Source organism: Anas acuta, chromosome 8 (assembly GCF_963932015.1).
Source record: "Anas acuta chromosome 8, bAnaAcu1.1, whole genome shotgun sequence".
Classification (NCBI taxonomy): Eukaryota; Metazoa; Chordata; class Aves; order Anseriformes; family Anatidae; genus Anas; species Anas acuta.
In genome coordinates, this window is record NC_088986.1 from 9,147,756 (window position 1) to 9,168,494 (window position 20,739).

Genomic DNA, 20,739 nt, shown 5'->3' on the forward strand with positions numbered 1-20,739 from the left:
GATGTGGAGGGAGGCGGCGCCGCCCATTGGCTGCCGGAGGGCGAAGGGGGCGGGAGCGCGGCCGGTTCTGCATTCCCATTGGCTGGCGGCGGGCGCGGGGCGAGCGGCGGGAGCGGCGGCGGCGGCGGCGGCTCCCCTGAGGCAGCGCCCTCAGGGCCGGAGGCGGACCCCGGCCCGCAGGTAACGAGGGGGGCTCCGGGGCAACAATTTGGTGTTTTTCCTTAACTAATTACTCCTTTGTTCCTTCTGAAAAACGGTAATTGAACGTGGGGCTGAACTCGGCGCTTTACTTTGTCTCTTTGCCGTCTTCCCAGCGCTGTCTCAGGATGGTTCCCTTCAGCTTCCCGCTGGCCCGGTGCGCGCTCTGGGACCCGGCGCCCATGGGTGAGGCCGTGGGGTCGCACATCGCCTACTACAGGTACGGAGAGGCCTTTAGGCAGCTGGTGGCTGACATAAGTATTACGCGATTCAAAGCTTCGTTATCTTCTGTATATAGTGTATAAAAAATACAAAGGAGAAAGAAACAACCGGTGTGTTTGCAATAAGCATATAGGGTTTTTCATTGGAAAGAGTTAAGGGTTTAAGAAGTTTCTCTTTCTGTGGGGTAATTGCAGTCAGGTGGGTTGGAGGTACCTTCGTCTAAACTACAATTGCGTTCGGTTCGCTTCCTACGTGGAAAGGTGCAGAAGTAACTGCGTGCTTGTAGCTTTCTTTAACCTGCTTTTCCTTATCTCTAAATATCCAAAGGAAAGTATTTTTTTGGCAAACTGAACACAGATAGCATGCTTCAAGTAAAACTTGAAGCTAAGTGTTTTGCTTGCTTCAGAAATCAGGGTTCAAATACCAAAAGTTTTTATTTATTTATTTATCTATTTATTTATTTATTTATTGTTAGAATGAGTCTGGAGGAAAATCTGAAGCACTTGTGAACTTGTAGGGCGGGATATTCTAAACCTGACTTTTAAAATCAACAGAGAGCAAAAATTGATCTTTATTACTTAGGACAATTTTCATACAGATATATCTACAGCAAGATCTTCAATATTCACGCAAGTATATGAAGGTCATTGTGACAGGAGAAGGATATAACGCATTTACTTCATATATGGGTAATCTTGGTAAAGAGGTGGGCATCCCTTACGCACGGGTCAGAGCAGCCTCCACATCTCCTTTCCACATAGTGCTGTGTGAGTTTAAATTTAAATCTCCAAGTTTTAGCCAAGTTTAAAATTAATTACTTTAATTTTTATGAAGGCACTTCTCTAATCTTGATAAGAGGATATGAGTCATCTTCACAGTGTTCACATAAATCAGTAGCTTCTCTTTGAACTTTCTCCAAGTCAATATTAGATAAGCTATGATGAGCTAAAATAATGTTGATGTACTTACTAACCCAAATTCCAAACTTTTTACCATTTTACCTTTTTTTAATGAGTTGTGATTTTATAAGTTACATAATTCTTCTCCTGACATTGCTGTGTCTTTGAGCTCAGGCTGCTGTAGCTTTTAAATCCGCATTCAATGCTGGGCTAAAATGATAGGGCACCCTGTCAAACTTAGTTAAGCTTTGTGGTTTATTTACTCTCTAGATTTATGAAACTTGAGTTCTGTGTTTTAGCCTTAATGTTTCTAACTTGTACACCTTATATTAAAATAATTCACTAGCATGCATCTTAGTTCTATAACAATGTTGCTCTTCAGCTGAAAAGGCTCTTCTCTCTTCTTGTTATTTATTCTCCAGGGGAAAAAAATGTTTCCACTCTGACCTTAGTTTGCAGGATTAATCAAGCCAAAATATTTTTGTTAAGATAATCGTATAAAGCATTCTGTGAATCTCTTCTAGTTAAAGTGTGTTCTTGAATGTGAATGATTGGGGTGATGCACAGAACAAGAGATAAAATCCCATGCATATTTTATGCAGTATTACTAACTTTTATCTTTTTGCTGTTTAGAGCTTTGGGCTGCTTCTGTATATTTTCTTTTTAAAGGAGGATAAAAGATCCGTAAGCTAGCACAATAAAGCACGTTAAAAAAAAAAAATTGTGCTTTAAATTTGCTTGTTGTCTCTCTTTAGAAATCCAAAATTATTTCTGATGGAGAAAACCTTGCGACTTGCCTATCGCCATGCTAAGCAGAGTGAAAAGAAATTATTTGCCTGTTTTTTACTTGGGACTCTTGCAGTGGATGAAGGTAACTTTAAATATCAAGTAGACAGCCAATAGCAGTTGGTTGAATAAGCCTTTATCAAGGAGCCTGAGTTGTTGCTCTTGGACTCTTTTTGTTTATTTTCAAGATGGGGAAGGCATAAAGCTAACAATAGACCGTTTTGATCCTGGCCGAGAAGTTGCTGGTGGATCGGGCAAAGTTCCAACTGCATCTCTTCCTGGAGACTTTTTGATTCGGTGTACAGTTAATGCCTGGGGACCTTCTTCAGGCAGCATTATAGTCCACAGTGCTGAAGATATCAGCTTGGCTTTTAAGGTAGGCAGCTGCTGGCAACTTTTGGGTTTCTTAATAAATTGCCATCTAGGCAGGAGATTGGACTATGTACAGGTCTTAATTTCCAACCCCACCAATTTAAAACAAAACTAGAAAAGTAGTGCCTGGAGGAAAACTACTTAGTTGGTTGAGTGTCACTGAAAAGCACACTGAAAACTACTCAGAATCAGTGGTCTTCACAGAAGTTCAGGGATTATGCTTTCTTTTATCTTCGACTAAAATCTTGCTGTCTCACCAGAAGTTTTCAGCTGGTCTGACCATGAAAAAGAGCAAGATGACTGTGATAGAAACACACTTATTTAAACAAGCAAGAACAGCTTTTTCTTTCAAATCTATCACAAGCGAGTTGCGGTATTTGCGTTAAAGTTCATTAAAAGTATTGCTAAGCAAGTGACTTGCAAGAAAACCTGTAAAGGCTGTGTAGGCTGGTAGGTATAGCTGAAATGTGTAAACTATTCTGTGCTCTGTGGATAAATAATCCAGAAAAAACACCTATTTCTGTAATCATTTGCCTGTAGTTACTGCAGTGATACATTCAACTATGTATTTTTTCATACAAATAGCACTTTACATTGGTTTTCTCATGGTGATACATCCACATGTCAAAATATAAATTTCTTGAATGCACGTAGGAAAGCTTCAATTGTCCACTTTGAGCCTTCTCGTTGCTGTTAATTTATTAATTTTTATATAATTTAAGTATCCCCAGGTTTCTGAATATATTATAAAGCAAGGCTAGCAAATGCATTTAAGATGTGTTTAATTTCAAATATATTTTACATTATTATTCATTATATTCAGTATAGCCATGAGCTTTGGAGGCATGGCTTATCTTTTTTTATAAGGTGCCTACTGCAGCACTGGCTAATGAATAATTTGAGTTCTTACTGCAGTAAAAATGGAATTGTAGTAGTAATATGAAGACAACTTTGTATAGTTTAACTCTTTTTCTTTCCCTTACTTGTAGGATCTGCAGCACAGCCTGTGCAGTAAAGATTCACTGGACCTGTCTAAACTGCTCACTGTTAGAGCTCACATTGTTTTCACAGAAAACCTGGATAATCTAAATTTCAGTTTTCACTGGGCTTCTATTACTGCAGCAAATATCTTGGAATACACCCCTGTGAAATCTGTCCCAATTATTCCCACAGCCCTAGCAAGAAATTTGAATGGTCCTATGAATATTGCACAAGTGCAAGGAACTTATAAATGCGGGTAAGTAAAGGATGATGCTAAAACTCCTTAAGTGGCCTGTATGCCTTAGAAGAGGAAGGTAGGAGGCATCTCAGTGCTTTGCTTTTTAATAAAGTAACTGACATGAAAAGAACACGATTTCTGGTACCTAGAAAAACAGTACATTATAAACAAGCAGGAAATGGGATCAGGTAAAAACCTTAAGTTGTTCAACTAGTAGCTCTTGCTTTTGACCTCAGTAGAAGTACCTTCCTGCTGGGGCAGGCTGAGGCATGTCTGGTCAACAAAACAGCTACAAACAGTATCCAGCTTGTGTAACGATAGCAGTGCTGGCCCTAGAACGAACATCAGATGAATGTGAACAAAAGCTCTTTCTGTTAACTGTGCTTATAAAGATGGTGTTGGGGAATTGTCATTCTGACTGGTAACTGCTTTAATAGGATGAACTAAGCATAGAGCAGGAAAATAATCTGAAGCAACTGAATGCCATTTTATTTGGTGAGAGACCTTGTGAATGCCTTCCTGACAGTTATTCAAATTTAACATGACTTGCACTTCTAGATTCATTGTAACTACCAGAATATTAAGCAAATGTGCTTGATAATTTTTTGATTGACACAGGGAATTAGTGAAAAGCAGTAAGTATGGAGAAAGAATGGGTTTGATTTTTTTTTTTTTCTCAGACTTCCTTCTTGCAGTACTTTCTAAACTTTCATCATTCTTTTCAGGATTTTTCTGAAAGACTGACTTCCAAAATATTAATAGTACTAATGGTGATGATAATAAAACAAACAACAACAAAAAAAAACACAACTTCTGCTTTGTTTCAGCTACCTTACTATGGACCAGACGAGAAAACTACTTTTGCTGCTTGAGTCTGATCCGAAGGCATATGCTCTGCCATTAGTTGGAGTGTAAGTGTAGATTCATAAACATAGATGTGTGTTAATAAATAGATAAATATCTATTAATATATTAATACACATACTGGTTTGAGTGGTATTTGAGGGAATATGTAGTGGAAACTTGCTAATGTAGCGGTCTCTAATCGGATATTTCTTCTTACTTGTAGTTGGCTGAGTGGAGTTACTCATATCAGTAGTCCTCAAGTTTGGGCATGCTGCCTGCGATACTTATTCAGTTCTTCAATTCAAGAAAGGCAAGTCACTTGTCTACAAAACATAGAAACTATGGGATGCCTAAAAACGTATCCCACAGCAATGTGTGGTAAATAAAAAATTCGAGGATATTTGGGGGAATTCTGTGATGTATGTGTTGTATAGGAGGTGGGTCTGTCTTTTTTAGTTGTTCTTCCTGGTTTTGACTTCTGCCTCAAATCTCTTGAAAACTATAACTGAAGCGTTAGCGAGCTGGGCCAATATCCCAAAGAAAGAAGAAGGTAAATATTTACTGTCATTAAGGTCACTGCATTCTTCAGTTTAAATAAGATCTGGCAAGCAGGAAACACTTACATAAGGAGTGGTGTGTTTAGCTGTTGGGTTTTTTTGAACTTTTCTTATGGGTGCTTTCTGGAATGTGGTTTCTCCCCGCTTGTATCTAACCAACACATTGAAGCACACAGATTTGCAGCTAGTTCTGTCTTGTAATGACTTCCTGCTAAGTAGTCTATTTTTGTAGTTTTTTGCATTCTGATTTTTCTTCAGTGTCATGTTAGTAAATAATCATCCCACGTTTTCTGTGTCTTTTCACCTGTAATATTGGCCAAGTTCTATTTTATATGGAAGCTGGAAGGAGGGAGTTCAGGTCTTTATAGTTTTAAAATGTTCTTCTGGTAAATTAAACCTTAGAATATGCAGTATATGCATAAGAATTTCTTATGCTGTTATTCATACTTGCTTTTAAATTACAAAATGAAAACACATTTGGTGAACAGATGTTTGTAATTACTGAATAGACTTTTTTCCTTAAGCAATTTAAAGACACACAAATGCAGATAAGACCCCAATTAGATTATTAGATTTGGCAGTCAAGTTAGATGCTTGACTCTCATTAACTTTCACTGATTCTATCTTGGAAGTGGATTAGGTTGATTTGATGAACCATGCAAAGAGAATTAACCTCTGTAGGCTAACTGTTCAATCTGTACATCATATATTTTTAACTCTTAAGTTGTGAGAATCGTTTTAAAGTTGTATGGGAATATGGTTTTTGAGCGTCTTGTTCTTACTGCTTTCTCTATCCCAGATAGAACTGGAAAGAATAAAATAAAATTGTTCTGAAAGCAGCAGTACCTTTTTCCTGGAAATGCACATTGTTTTCTTTATCCTTGATCTTACTTCTGTGCTAATATTGACTGCTGTGTCACACTGTCCCCTATCCATATAAAAACCAAAAGCCACCAAACAAAAAACACCTTCAGTATACCTTTTCTTTAAAAAATTTGTTTTTAATATTGATGAGCATTTTTGGAATTCTGAGGAATGATGCATGCTGCGTGTCTTTATAATCTCTTCTACTGAATTATGAAAAAAAAAAAAAAACACTATAATTTTTATAATGTTTTCTTCTATACTATTACTGAAGACTTCTAGGATTTCATTTAAAGTACTAAGTGATCCTGAAGGGTTGAGCTAGAAAGTATAAAAATTATTCTCGCTGTTTCTCTACTTTGCTTTGATTCTTGCATATGGCATCAGTTGTAAGTCCCTCTGTGTTCTGTCTATGGCTCAGTACCACTCAAAATACAGTAAGTCACGAGACTGATAAATTGTTTGATTATTTGCCCAATATATTGAGAACCTAATGGTCTTCTTCCTGTTTCTTATTTTTTTAAGATATGTACTTTTTTTTTCTGTTTTAGGGTTTTCTCAGAATCTGGGAGGTTTCTTGTTGTGCTTTATTCATTGACACACAAAGATCCAGAGTTTTATGAGTGTGTTCCATGCCGTGGACAGACTGAATTAGGGTTTCAGCTATTAACTTGCAATGAAACTGTACACCTCTTTAAAGTAAGTGGCTTGGCTCCTTACTGCATCATGGTAGATTAAAAAAATCAACTTTAGTGTAAGTACTTAAAGGAGGGGTCACTATAATGTGACCCAAATGAAACTGCAGCATTTAAAAATGATGTAGCTGTTTAAAGTTAGATGTGGGTTTGTTGGTTGTTTTTTTTTTATTATTTTTTTTCCCCAGTGATTTATTGTAATTTGTGTCTCAGAGTGAGAGCACCACCCAAGTCAGGAATTGCTCACTTTTCCAGTGGCATTTAAGAGTCTGTCTTTTAAAAAATAGCATGCTGTGTTGGAATTTGTTAGTGTTCTTTCTTATTCTGATTTCCTATAGCATTTGTTAATCTGGTATACTGTGCTGGATGCTTCCATTGACTGCTGTGGGTGATGCATGTTTGTATTTTCTTTCTGGAGAGCAAAGCTAAGAATGCAAAATGGAGTTCAATGGCTGCTAACCTGCAGAGCTCTTCCTGTGATGCAGTAACAAAGCAGAAGCAATTCCATCTTTTTGCAAAGTAACTGTTTGAAAGAATGGGATGCAGAGTCTGGGGGAAAATTAAAAGGTTTGCAGAAATCCTAGGAATATCGTTTTGTTTAAATGTTTTCCTGGGTGTGTGCAGAACCTGAGGCTGAGTTGTTCATTTGCTCAGTACATGCTTCTGGGCTCTGGTAGAGAAGCAGTTAATGTTACGTGTCCTGTGCTGTTCTACTGTGTGCTTTCTCCAGAAAAAGCTTTCTGCAGATGGCAAAACTTCAGTAACAGAGCCTTGCTTCTGTTGTTTCCAGGATTTTCCTAGATGTATGTGAATCAGCATAGAACAGTTACTGTTTCTTCTGATGGTAAAGGCTTGTGGAAGAGCATCTAAGCAGTTACAGCAAGGAAGCATCTGCTCATGGCTATAAATAGGCCAACTACTTTACAGAGTAGCAGGGGGAACAGCGTTAAACAGGAAGGGAAGCTGCCTGCCTCCTTGTAGTGGTAAAAGAACTGAGAATTGAAAGTAAAGGCCAAGCAACAAATAATCAGATATAAACTTCCTTAAAACTATGTCTTTGGGAGCAGTACCTCAGTAATCAAAAGTTGAAATCTGCGTGCTTCACAAATACATAAAATTCCATTTCAGAATGTTGAACCTTCGGACAAGATCCCTATCCAGTTTGAGTTGAGTACAGAAAACCAAAACGCAGAAACTGAGTTCTTCAGCAGAATCTGCAAGAAACTTCCTATTAGAAGGTAAATCTTTCAGATGTCAGCTGTGCAAAAAATCAGATATTTTTCAGATGAGATTTTTTGATCTCTGCTGTGCAGGATGGCAGGCTAACTCTGACTACAGTGATGACCTTGCATTAAAATCTGAATGGGCTTGTGTTTATTCATAGAGTTTATGTTCAAGTAAGATGGTTAAGCTGACTCTATAGCCAGAGAAAAATACTAATAGTTCTACTCTTCTTACTAGTAGTTGTAATTTATACAGCAGATATTCCTACAAATGTTTCTTTACTGATGGAGCTTAGTATTTTCATTGTATTAAGTTTTCCGTGTCCTTTGATCCAAATCTCTAGCTGAAATCTACTTAAGTTGTTAAAAATTCAGTTTTGCTTCTGACTTTTCAGAGCTGAAACCTAGATAGGTTGAAACTTAGATTTTTGGGACTTATATATAACCTGACTTATCCATCAAATTTTTGGTTATCTGTGGCTGTAAGACAGCCTTCAATCTCCTTTAAACAATCTTTGCTTTATTACTTTCCGTTTTTCTAACATAAATCAGTGCTTCACTGTTAGAATGTCACTTAAATACTGTGGAGAGATGTGGAGAGAGAGGATTAGTACCTTTTTTTTTTTTTTTTTTTTTTTTTTTTTTTTTTTTTTAATCGCCCAAAAGCAGCAAATGCCTTTTCATTGCTTGGTCCCAGAGCTGTTTTCCATGTGAATTCCCTGGCTAACCAGGGAGATGTATAACTATTTCTAGGAAAAAATGATGCTGGTATTTCACTGTAGACTGCACAGTGGCAAACATGAAGATTCATATTAGTGCTACCAAAACAGACAAGTAAAGATTTCTGTTTGACTAATGATATTTGTTAGTCCTCCCCACGGCTGTTCACCCAGTAAGCTGTCTGCAAGTGATCACGACTCCGGTGTGGAAGATGAGGATTTATCCCCAAGACCCATTCCAAGTCCACACCCAGTGAGTCAACAGGTAACTAAATAAATAATTGCTCTGGGCATCTCGGATTTTAGAAGATGTGATACTTTAAGCAGCGAAGCTCATTGTAAGGTGGTCAGAGAATGTAAAGCTTCTATCTCAAAGTGCTAGCAGGAGGAAAACAAAACTGAAGTGGACTGAGAGTCTTAGCTCTGTCTCTAGTCAGCGTGCCTTTGTGCCAGGGCTATAGACACCAATTCCTGCATATGCTAGCATTTGGGAACAGAGATAGTAGGTTCTACTTAAGGACTCTGTCTAATATTATATGGAATAGCCATGGTGTCTGAGGTTAAGAAGGGTGCTGCAAACTCCCTTTCTTGTATATTTCTGGGTTAAAATATATATAATGTTTTTTTAATTATATATTTTTTTAAACTCAAGTGTGTACAAATATAATGAAATACCTGCAACAGAACATATCTGATAATCCACAACTGTCACATCTTTCTTGACCTCCTTATGGGGTCTGTTACGTACTGGGTCTAACAATAATAAGAGGGAATATGTAGCCTATCTCTGGAAGGGGAAGGATTCATACTTCAGATTGATATAGAGCTTTTGTTTCATAGACATGGCTATTATGCTATGAGAAAGCAGTACCATTGTATAAGAATTATCCTGGAGATCTTTTTTTCTATATCTGGATTCTCTAAGCTTTAAAAAGGTATTCCATATACAGTTGATTTGGAGCTAGTAACAGACAAATACTGGATCTAAATGGAAAAACTGTCTTGGAGAAACACTAGGAAAATTCTGCATGTGAAGAGCAGAAAGCTCACTTTAAAATGCTGTCTTAAACTTGCTTGTGTAATTGTCTTCAGGTTACCAAGATCTTTCCTTCAGTTCCTGAACTGTCCCTTGTTTTGGATGGGAGCTTCATGGAATCGGGACAGTTGCCTAAGCCTGTGGGAACTTCAAGTGCTAAAAGTCTACCTCGAGTGCTACATCAGCCCATTAAAAAGAAATGGTGCTTGGGATCTATGTATTACCCCAGCCAGTACTCTGACGACAAACAAAACTTGCCTGATAATGTAGGAGATCCTTCTTTGAGGCAATTACCAAACCATTTGAATCAGAAAATTCCACCTTCAAGGCCTTCCAGGGGCAAGCAAGCTCAACTCCAGCAGCAGTTGCACTGTAAGAATGCCTGTCCTCAATCAAGAAAAAGTTCTGGATCTTCTCCTTCGACTCCTTGTAGTGGGCCTTCCCCAGATGCGTCTGAGCATCAACCCAGAAGGCCACCACAAAGGCTTGCATTAAATCCCGATGGAGCTGCACAGCAGGGAGAGCCTCCAGTTCGAAGAACCTCGGTGTCCAGTTCCAGGCAACTTCCTACTGTTACACAGCCAGTCCTCTACAACTCTGCTTTTCCACCACAGAGCTGCAGAAGGCCACCAGAACTGCAGATGCCAGTTCAAGTTCCACCTTGCTGTCCAACCAGTGCATGCAACTGTCAGTTTCCTGCTTCTGTCCAATATAATCCAATAAACTCATGGCAAGGAATTGGTAAAATGAGCCCCAAGCACGGAGCAGAAGTCCCGTCAGAGATGGCCCAGCAAAGTCCATGTACAGTGCTCCATCAAAATATCATTTGTCCAAATATTTGCTGCAATCCAGGATATACCACGAGTAACCCCATAAGCATGGGATGCCATGGGAAAATGGGGAACTGTTCTCTTGAAAATAGCTTGTCACATGGGATAAGACCGCCTTCAAGTGCAGGCCCTTCTAGTCCACAGTTTTGTGGAGCCTACTCACCATGCCTGCACGCGCCTGCTTCTAAAGCAGGATCAGATAATGGGATGATGGGACTATCTCCAGATGCTTACAGGGTTCTTACAGAACAAGACAGACAACTCAAATTACTTCAAGCCCAGGTTTGTTGAAATGTCTGCCTTCTCCTCTGCCCTCTTGGTGGTTATGCTTTGATAGTTTCCCTACCAGAAGAATTAAACTAAGTGTTTGTTCTCATGAGGACAAGTAAGCTCATCATACCACGTCCGGTTTGGGGGTGGAATTAGCTCTGCTAATTGATGTCACTTAAAACAATGGAAACTTTTGACTTTGCTAATTAAGCTTTGTATTTATTTTTGTCATAATTCCAAAACATTAAGGTTTGTTTCCCTTTCGGCAGACTTTTATAATGCAAATTGATGTGACTTCTATATAAATACTTATATATGTATACATGCTTATATATATATGCTTTTCTATGTTAAAAATTTGTGTATATATATGTGTGTGTATCCAGGCTAGAGACAGACTATAGACTTTGGCATTAACGTAAGCATACAGGTGAAGCACAGAACATTGTCATGTGTTACTTCACCCACCTTTAAAGCCTACAGCTTCCTGAGCTGTTGAGACTCTTGATTAGAAAACTTTAACAGTCTGTTTGCAGCAAACTGGCAAGATTCATCAGGTGTTTGTTGCTGGGCTGGAAAATTGGGTTTTACTGGACTCACTAAGTTTTATTTTGATACCAAGTCAAGTTCCTTGAAAGTACCTACCTCGAGTTACACTTCTGCAGGGTGTGATGAATTGATGGGAATAGTACAATTGTAGGCAATACATATTTTTCCTGCCTAAACCAGAAAATTTAAGCTGAAATCTGCTATAGATACAGTTCCTGCTTGTAAAATCAAGCTCTTGAAATATGAAGGAGGGAAACCACTCCGTATGGTATAAATACTTTGGAGTTGTGAATTAATCAACAAACGGTGGATAGAAATACTGTAGTAAAGATTGCCTGGGCAACCCTAATTTTATCATTTAAGTGCTTGTATTTGTGATTTAATACATAGCTGGTTTAACACAGTGTAGGGACAGTTGGCATATTAAAAGCTTGGCTGGTAAGTGAGCAATAGGCTTTGTATATGAATGAAGGGGACAGAAAATACTTCCAGCAAGTGTGGTATGAATAAGCTTTCATCAAGTTTTCTTGGTGTAGTTCTGCCAGCATGCATAAAACCTCTTATTTGTTAGCTCTGCCAGTGTCAAAATTGATGTTTTGATTTATGCTGCATGCACGGCTGAGAACTGGGATGTTAATCAGACTTCTGTGGCAACACATCCTGGATTTGAATCCAGACCTTAGAGGATCCAAATTTAATAATTCATTTCTGCCTCTTTACTATATTTTCCTGTACAAACGATACCATTCTGATAACTGTTACAGATCCAACGCTTATTGGAAGCACAGGCTCGTCAGGCTTGTTCCTCCGAAACAGCCTCATCTAGCAATGCTCAGCAGCCTGAGAAGCAAGGGGAACTTGTTACTATGGAAACTCAGCCCTCACCAGCTTTGCCCATGAGAAAAAGTGTGAGCATTGCTGTGAGCACAGGTAACACTTTATTCCTTAAGAACAGACTGGCATTGCTTTTTCTGGATATTTCTGTGATTTTATCTGTAGAGAGAAGGGAATGTATTGCAGAAATGTTGAATGCTGGCAAACATATGCCTAGATACCAAAACCAGCCAAATTTGGTTTGTTTGTGTTTGTGAGTTTGGGCTGGAGTTACTTTGGTCTTTGGGCTGCAAAGATTGTGATTGCCATCACTGGAGGAGTTATTTTTCCAATAGCTTTAGCAAGGTCTTATATTTTTAATTATGATTTGTTGTAAGAAAATATCCACATCTTTTTTATTATTATTAATACACTAGTTAGAAAAGTAGTAACTATTATCCTATCTGGTGTTCTATTAAATACAATATTGATAGCATGCCTTCTGTAACTCATGGAGGTCTGTGCGTAGAGGGGAGACTGCATTCTTTTTAATTTTAGCAAATTATGCAGGTGTAACTGTAAGGTTACATATTAACGTATCAGTTCCTGTTTAATCCATAGAAAAATCTTGGTTATTGTAGGAATTTGGTAACATGTATGGGATGTTTTGGGAGCATACTTTGTAACGTAGCACTTGAACAATGTTTTGGCAACTCCTATCTGTTCTAAACCTTAAATCAGTTTTGAAATGGTGAAAAAAACCTGAATGTGAGCAAATTATTGCTCTAGCTTTACGAAACCAAACGGTCTCAAAAGATAGTAATGACTTTCCTAAATGAGTAAAAATCTTATTCTTCTCTTCTAGGTGCTAGCTTATTTTGGGATGCACCCTCAGAAAAACAGGATGACTCCATACCACAAGGAAAGAAAGAGGATGCAGAGATTTCTAAGGAAGACATAAACATTTCAATTAATGCTGAGCAAGATGCAAGTAATACAAGTATTGCTTCTTCTTTAAAGGTGGTTGACATGCCCAGCTTTGTAGACAGTATTCATCTCGTGGAAGAAGGAGCTAATCAGAATACTCTCCAGTAAGTAACCAGAAATATCTCCTGTTCACTTAAGCTGAACTACCTTGAAGAAGTTACTACTTTTTGTAATTTTTCATAATTCTTTTTCAAGAATTATGAAATTCTTTTTCAAGAATTATGAAAATGGTCACCTGACTTCAGTTGTGTTCCTTCCCTTCTTTGTTTGTTTGTTTGTTTGTTTTTAATTATGCTTTGAATTGTACGGCTTGCCAAAACACAGTTGTCTTCAGAGTTTGTATTTATCAGTCATACGCATTTAACTGGCTTACCTATCAGCAAGAGCTGATGGCAAGAGCATTTAGCTTGGAAAAGCACGTACGCTGCTGGCAGCATTCCCTTTCTTACCTTAACTCCTGAGCAGAAAGGGGACACTGCCGTAGTTATTTGCTTTCCTACAGTGATTTTTCCTTTTCAGCATTCAGAACCATTTCAGTTCTGAGAGGCTTATGATTATGTGACTGATTATGATATGTCTTCTGAATTTCTCCACATTTTGCACCTAATTATATTGCGTATGCAAGTGCCACATTCATTGATATTAACTACATTATTTTTAAGGTCAGATTCTTCAAGTAGCAATAACTAATCTCAGTCTAATTTAGAAATATTTTTAGTTATCTGTATGGATGTTATTTTTAAACAGGGAACAGCTCAACAATTTGACACTTAATAATCTAATATTCCCTGAGTATAAAAAGCCAAAGGAAGGGGGAATATCCTTCCAGTTAAATTAGGTTTCTAAAATAATCATATTGGGAAAGATGGATGATAATTAGGCCAAAATTTATATGTTCATAGTCCTTGATTACAATATTATCTACAAATACATAACACTACCAGTAATGTCACTGATTCAAATCACTCTTTTCAATATCATATTTTAAAGAAATGCCATCTGAAGTTTCTCTTCAACTTGGGTACATAAATCTGTGAAATTGTTTTCTAAGTGTCTTATGGCAGGAACACAGAGTATCACTCAGACTTCTTTGAAGAGGAGGGGGACATTTTTGGGACTGATAAATAATTGTTAGTATAACAGTAACTGATAACCTACATTGACTATCTAGTATGTCACGTGATTTAAATCTTATCGCTTTCAACACAGGCAATTGATCGTTTAGGTTCTGAAATTCCATTATCTTACACTTGTCTCTTGAGAAGAGACGGGAAGGGGAAGGAGGGTCACTTAACGATCTCTTTGGGATGATAGTACTATTGATGTGTCTGGTCTCAAAAGGTTTATGCAATGTACACACCAGACAGCAGCAGATGCAGAGCATCGTTTAACTCATTCTAGAATATTACCCTTTTTATCTGTAAACTTCAGGGCAGATTATGATTTCTTTTACTTTTGTTGTTATAGAGAAACATTTCAACTAGGGGTGTTTGTTCTCAGTTCGTGATATTTGGTCTGCATTCTGTATGTATGTACTTAGAACTCTTTGAGAAGTTCTTCCAATGTGGTCTTTAAACTTCAACAGGACTTTTTTTTAAAACCAAGGTGAATAAATGGTAAAAAAAGATACCTTCTGAATTAGTAATGTTTCAGAACATATGGAAAATATGACTCATAAAGGCTTTAAGTGTCCATAAAGATATTGAAAATGTAAGACTAACTCCAAAATTTTAATGACTTATTTTATCTGCTTTAAGGGTAAGTCAGTGACAATGAGTTTTAACAAATCCCGAGAAGCCAATACTGATTGTAAATCATCATTTGAAAAACTATTGAGGCTGCTGTAGTCTTACCCTGCAGGCTGTGTTTCTTCAGTCCTCAAAAGGCTTTTGCTCCTTTTTGCAGTCATTTTCTTTCAAAGTTTCAGGCAGAAGACAACCAAGAAACGTTAGACTTTATCTCCAGTGGTCTGTTTTCTCCTTTTCTGGTATTCGTAGACAGGCACCGGTAGCGATGCCTTTTGTTTTCTGTTTCAAAGAAATATATCTGCTTATGTCAATGGTTTCTTTCAGAAATGAAAATGTTTCCCAAGCACTTGTTCACAATTCATCCTTGCAAGAAAGTGCAAGCATGTGCTTACAGGAAGAGCCAACAGAGGGAGCCAGCAACCATGTGGTGGTAACAAGTGAGCAAAACCTGGAGCCACCCACCTCCTTGTTGCCCCGGTGTCCATCGGAGGATCAGAAGCTCTACCAGCACTTGCTGGTAATTCATTGAAATTTCATATTCAAATCTGAATGCAACAGAATTCTTCTGTGCATACATGGAGTACTGTCTACTGCCTAATATATAATTCTGTAGTTAAAAGATGATATCAGTTAACTTTTCCCAATTAACGCCCTTTAAAATAGCACAGCACTTTACCCTCAAGTCTCTTCAAGGATGGAGGCTTTAATCTTGAAGCAGAATGTCATGTTTAAATTCAGCACAGACTCTAACAGAAAGCTTACAGAAATGTAAGGTAGCACGGTGTTCCTGTACACTGACGTGAGTTTATGTGATTGCATCTGAACTGAATCTGAGTTTGGCTTGTCTGTCAAACAAGCTGTTAGCCCATCTAGTTGTGTAGTAAATTACAAAAGAACAAAACAGTTTGCTTTCGTGACAACTCCTGCATGTCATGATAATTTTGGCAATGTGGTCCCTTCCCTGCCCCATTTTTTCTCTAGGGCCAAGTAAACCATCTCTTAAAGTCCTCAGAAGAGCAAGATCACTTGCCAGTAAAAACAGGATTTGTTAATGATGGTCCTAAGTATCAGAGTGGTGATGATGCAACAGAACAGGACTCGGAGGCTGACACGGGAGTGGTGGATAAAGAGAGTGTGATTAGCGCTACGCTCAAGCAACTGAGGAGTCTTGGAGTGACAATTGAATCGCCCAGCAAAATGAAGAAAAATACACACAAAGTGGAGAATGCCAGGTAAAATACTGGTTATGTTGAGTAGTAACTTCTAGACCTACCAAGACTGAGTCCAGGTGTCTGGCTATGTCAGGGCTGACCCAAAGTTAAAATGTATCATTAAGAGCTGCATTTCTGGAGAAGTGTGAGGCATGGGTCTTGTTCATGTAGCTGCTTATGGATAGGGCTGACTGCCTGATACACCTCTACTTTCATCCTTATTGTCTTCTTAATACTATTGTGTAAGTGTTAGGTAAACCAAAACTCAGTCTCCTAATTAATCTTCTCTTCAGCTGTTTATCAAAAGCTATTTCCAGTCATACAGTTTCTGAGCTCTATTCTGTCATTTTCACTTTAATTTCATCAGATACTTTTCCAGAATTTCTTTGCTTCCTTCTTGGCTGCAGTTTGTTGGTGTTATTCTAGTCCATAATATGCTGATAAGTGAACCTGTAAGACAAAATGAGAATTCTTGATTTTTTTTCTTCAAAGCTGGGGCAGGGGATGGGATTCTTCTTTCTGCCACATTCATGGTTGATAAATAATTCTGAGCAAAGGTCTCCAGCTCAATAGAGAAAGAAACAACTCCATAGCCTGATTTCTGGTGGTGCATTTGGTAATTTCTCATTTGCTGATGAAAGTCGACAATAGCTCAAATCTGCTTTAGAAAACAATCAGCTCTGAAATCTGTTAGAGGTTGGTTCTTCCTGGTAGCAGGGCTGTGGTCAGTATTGAATCAGAAGGGAATGTCATCAGTTCTCCAAGACACTGTTTGAACACTGTCAGCATGACTGGCTGGAGAGCTGCTCTGCAGGACGTGCAGGATGTCTGGCCTCAGCACTGAGCAGCCTGCTCAAGCTATGGTGCTCAGGAGGAAGGAGAAATCAATGCGGAGAGCAAAATGAAATGATCAGATTATACTGTGAAATGCATATTTCTTTTCCTGTAACGCTAAACTAACTTTTTGCTGCTTTATTTCAGCATCCTAGCGTGCATAAATCCCGAAGCAGTGATTCCTGGACTAAATTACATGTCGTTTGCCAACGTCAGCATGTATGGCTTAACTCCCAACGTAGTTGACCTGAGCATGGAAGCAAACGCTATAGCACTCAAGTATCTCAGTGAAAATCAGTTATCTAGACTTTCTCTCAGTCACTCAGGCCCAAATCCTCCTCCCGATTTCTCTTTCCAAGACGCCTCACATGCAAATGTGGACAAGAGCATGGTGGGCCTTAGCCTAATTTCACCAAACAATATGTCCTTTGCCACCAAGAAGTACATGAAACGATACGGACTGATACAGGGCAACGACAGTAGTGAGGATGAAGAGGAACTGCACATTCAAGGTGGCAGCTGTGGCACTGACAAAAGTGAAAATGCGCTGCACAACTGCACCCCTGTGTCGGATGGCTTCAACCACTGGACTCAATTATCCAAACGAATTGATGAAAGACTCCCTGCTCATCTGAAAAGTTGCAGCAGAGAGTTGACTGCTAATGCTCCTCTGCCAGAATTAAATGGTCCTATGATAAGAAACATTACAAACGATTTTTTTCCTCCCAGAGCAGAACAAGCAAATGAAAACTCGGTTGAGATTTTGAAGGATTTAAAATCAAACCACAGATTGTTACCTGGGAAGGTTGAATTCACTGAACAACCTGGCAGGAAATATGAAGGAGATATTAAAGTTTTCCCTGGAAATCTGCATACTTCAGCCCTTGAAACATTACACCAGTCACACAGCATGAACTCGGTTGGCACCATTCTTGATGTAAAACAACTCAGGCAACTGCCAAAGTTGTTCTGAACATCTCCAGAGATAACTGGCAGATGCTGTTTCAAATCGAAGTGGGACCCCTCTGTAAAAGACTGCAGGAAACCAAGGATTAAGCTGTCTTTTATGAGGTCTCTTTGTTGTAGCAACATTAAAATTTGCAGAACTGAGCTTTCAGCCCAGTTTGAGAGCCACCTCTAGATGTCTGGTCGAGTCAGTGCTGGTCAGCGTTGAAGTATGTTTGCACTCGTGTTTACAGTTAAGCATAATTTTAAAGTATCCAGGAGGTGAATCAACTTGAAGCCTTAATGAAGCTTTAATAATGATGCTTATTTAAATGCTCTTCTGTTGAATTTTTTAACTACTGACTTTTACGTGTGTGTGCCAACTGTGAGCCATCGCTGTGGTGTGGCAGAGCAGGGGCAGCAGAGCTAAAGCACTAACTTCTAGAAGTCTGCTGAAACGTTTGGATTCCTGTGTGTGGGGTTGCGCTGGGTGGGAAGGGAACTATAACCATGGTTTTACTTTGCATAAAGTTATTTTGAATTGAGACAGGAAGGCACATGTAACAGACTCTGTATCATGAAATTTTATAAAGAAATCGGGGACAACTAGCACTTTCATAACTTTTGTGATTTTTTTTTTCTGAATGAATGTTTTCTATTTATTTAATAACTACGAATTGCTCATAAAGGTCAAAGATTTCATTAAAAAAATAAAAAATCTCCAGTTGTTTGGTGTAGCCTTCATTTAAGACATTTGCTAATTCCTGGTCACTGTTGAGAATGGCTAAAGAAGTATGAGGATGTCACCTGGTAATAACTCTTCAGGAATCCCAGTGTTAGGTGGGAGGGTAAGCAAAATAAATAAATTATTCCTCATTAACACAGATCAGTCTGAAAGCTTTACAGCGTATTATTGGGATTGCTATTACGGGATTATGGAAACTGAGGAATTCAGCTACTGATTTTCTGTTCAGACTTGGAATTCTGTACAGACGTTTAGGTGTAATAGGTACTCCTGGGATTGTGGTGCTGGTTGCGTTCCTCCTGGCTCAGGAAGCCCCAGGTGCCCAGCGCTGGCTTTGACAGCTCAGCTTCCTCTGGCAAGTCCTAAGGACGTGGCTCCACCAGCGTCACTGCAGCTAACACGGCTCCCTTCTGACCTCCTGGTCTTGGAAATGAGGCCGTGGCGGTGGAAGTCGCAATTTATTCCAGTTCCCACCATCCGTAACGAGGAGGACGGGGCCGAATGACATAGTGCCATCTGTTTTCTCCCTGGCTGTGGTGCATCAGCACGCTTCGGGCTTAATGGGAGTGTGAACAAACTTTGTTTTTATGATGGCATTGTCTCAACACGAGTTCAGCCTACGGTGCTGACCTCGTCTTTCCTGCTCAAAGGGTGTTAAAACAGAAATTAAAGCAACCTCCACCAAAGTCCCAGGCTTTTCCCGTTCAGAGCTGAAGGGCTGGGGTGGCTCTGTTAGTTTATGGCATGTTTGATTATAGACTAATTGCTAATTAATTTATTACAGTAAGAGTTCCAGCACCTACCACCTTTATGGGCTAAGAATCAGGCTTGAATTAAGCCACTATTTTTTTCAGAGCAAAGCTGAGCTGCCTGGGTATAGAGAGAGGAAGGTGGCAGCTTCACGCTGTGTCAGAATTTCTCCTCGCAGCAGCCTCTTCCATCACCAAGACTATTCGCTTCCTTTCAGGAAAGCTGCTACTACTTTTCCGTGCCGGGAAGAAGGGGAGGCTTTCCCACTCCAAAGCGCTACTGGGTCAGGCGCGAGCTTACAATCCGGCAGCCTGGTTTCTGCTGAAGTAGCCAAAAAATAGTTAATGTTTTTGGACATTCCACTGGGATGAATGAGGCAATTCATACCTCTGAGCTATTGTTGTAGGGTTTTGTTCTTTGTTTCCTATTGTAAAATGTCTGGAAACACAGGAAGATGACAGTTGTATTGGTTAATATTTTGAAGACTTTCTTCAAATGCTTGCAGGCGAGGAGCAATTTGAAAACAAAAGGCTCGCTGCTTGCACGCAGCTCGGGACGAGGGTGTGGTATTAAATTAAGTTACGCAAATCGTGTATGATCCTGGACAGCGAGCTGAGCCACTGAAACGTTCAGTTACTGGCCGAAAAAAATAAACCACCCTTCCCTAAAACCGCTTTTCCTTTCGCGGTGTAGGGCCGGGAGGTTTTGGGATGCCTGCTGCCTGCTTCCCAAAGCACCCGCTGCAGCTCCGGGTCCAAATCCCCGCAGTTTGCTGGGTTTGCTCTGAGCCCCGGGAGATGCAGCGGGGAGGGGGCAGCCCCTTAGAGCTGTTATTTCCCCTATTATTTCCAGCTCCCCTTCATCCTAGCAAAACCCAAACACCTCCAGGTTTTGCTGCGCAGCTCCTGGCCCTCCTCGAAGCCCGGCAGGTGCCGGGGGGCTCGGGGGGAGACCCGGGGGGGCTCTGCTCGCAGCCGGGCCGGAGGAGGCAATGCTCCCCCCGGGTCTGGGGGCCCAGAAGATGCTCGGCTTCCTAATCTGCGCGGCCCAGCCCCGGCTGTTCTATCTTTAACGCTTCCTGTTGGTTAGAGGAGCCGGCTTGCAAATGCTCGTGTTTCCTGGCTGGAGGCACGGCGGGCTCCCCGCTTGTCGTGACCGACCCTGCCCGGCAGCCTCACGCACCGTGCCGGCAGCGTGCCGGCTCCCCGCATCGTGCCGGCTCCCTCTATCGTGCCGGCTCCCTTGTATATCGTGACAGCAACCCCCCCTACCATACCGTGACGGCCGCCGCCACCCGAGCTCATCCCCCGGGGCGGGTGGATGGAGGGGTGGAGGGGAAGGGGGGGGGGGGGGGTGCCGGGGCGAAACCTCTCCCACGGCCGCATCCAGAGCGGGAGGCTGAGGGGAAGGAGTGAAAGGAA

The 20,739-nt window shown here is 40.1% G+C and overlaps 1 protein-coding gene across 2 annotated transcripts; it reads left to right on the forward strand.

The window, feature by feature from the left end:
• The first annotated feature begins 29 nt into the window (after positions 1 to 29).
• On the forward strand, positions 30 to 18,543 carry STIL (STIL centriolar assembly protein). 2 transcript variants are annotated; one of them, XM_068690113.1, is made up of 16 exons: positions 30 to 180; positions 315 to 418; positions 2,075 to 2,190; positions 2,294 to 2,481; positions 3,467 to 3,714; positions 4,524 to 4,607; positions 4,766 to 4,852; positions 6,515 to 6,662; positions 7,787 to 7,896; positions 8,751 to 8,865; positions 9,693 to 10,748; positions 12,050 to 12,215; positions 12,964 to 13,189; positions 15,158 to 15,350; positions 15,815 to 16,065; positions 17,026 to 18,543. In XM_068690113.1, exons 2-16 carry the CDS (start codon positions 327 to 329, stop codon positions 17,849 to 17,851), a joined length of 3,906 nt encoding a protein of 1,301 aa, XP_068546214.1. In that variant the 5' UTR covers positions 30 to 180; positions 315 to 326; the 3' UTR covers positions 17,852 to 18,543. The 2 variants fall into 2 exon arrangements, with proteins under 2 accessions (XP_068546214.1, XP_068546215.1); XM_068690114.1 differs by lacking the exons at positions 30 to 180; positions 315 to 418; positions 2,075 to 2,190; positions 2,294 to 2,481; positions 3,467 to 3,714 and adding an exon at positions 3,743 to 4,191.
• Positions 18,544 to 20,739: the final 2,196 nt, after the last annotated feature.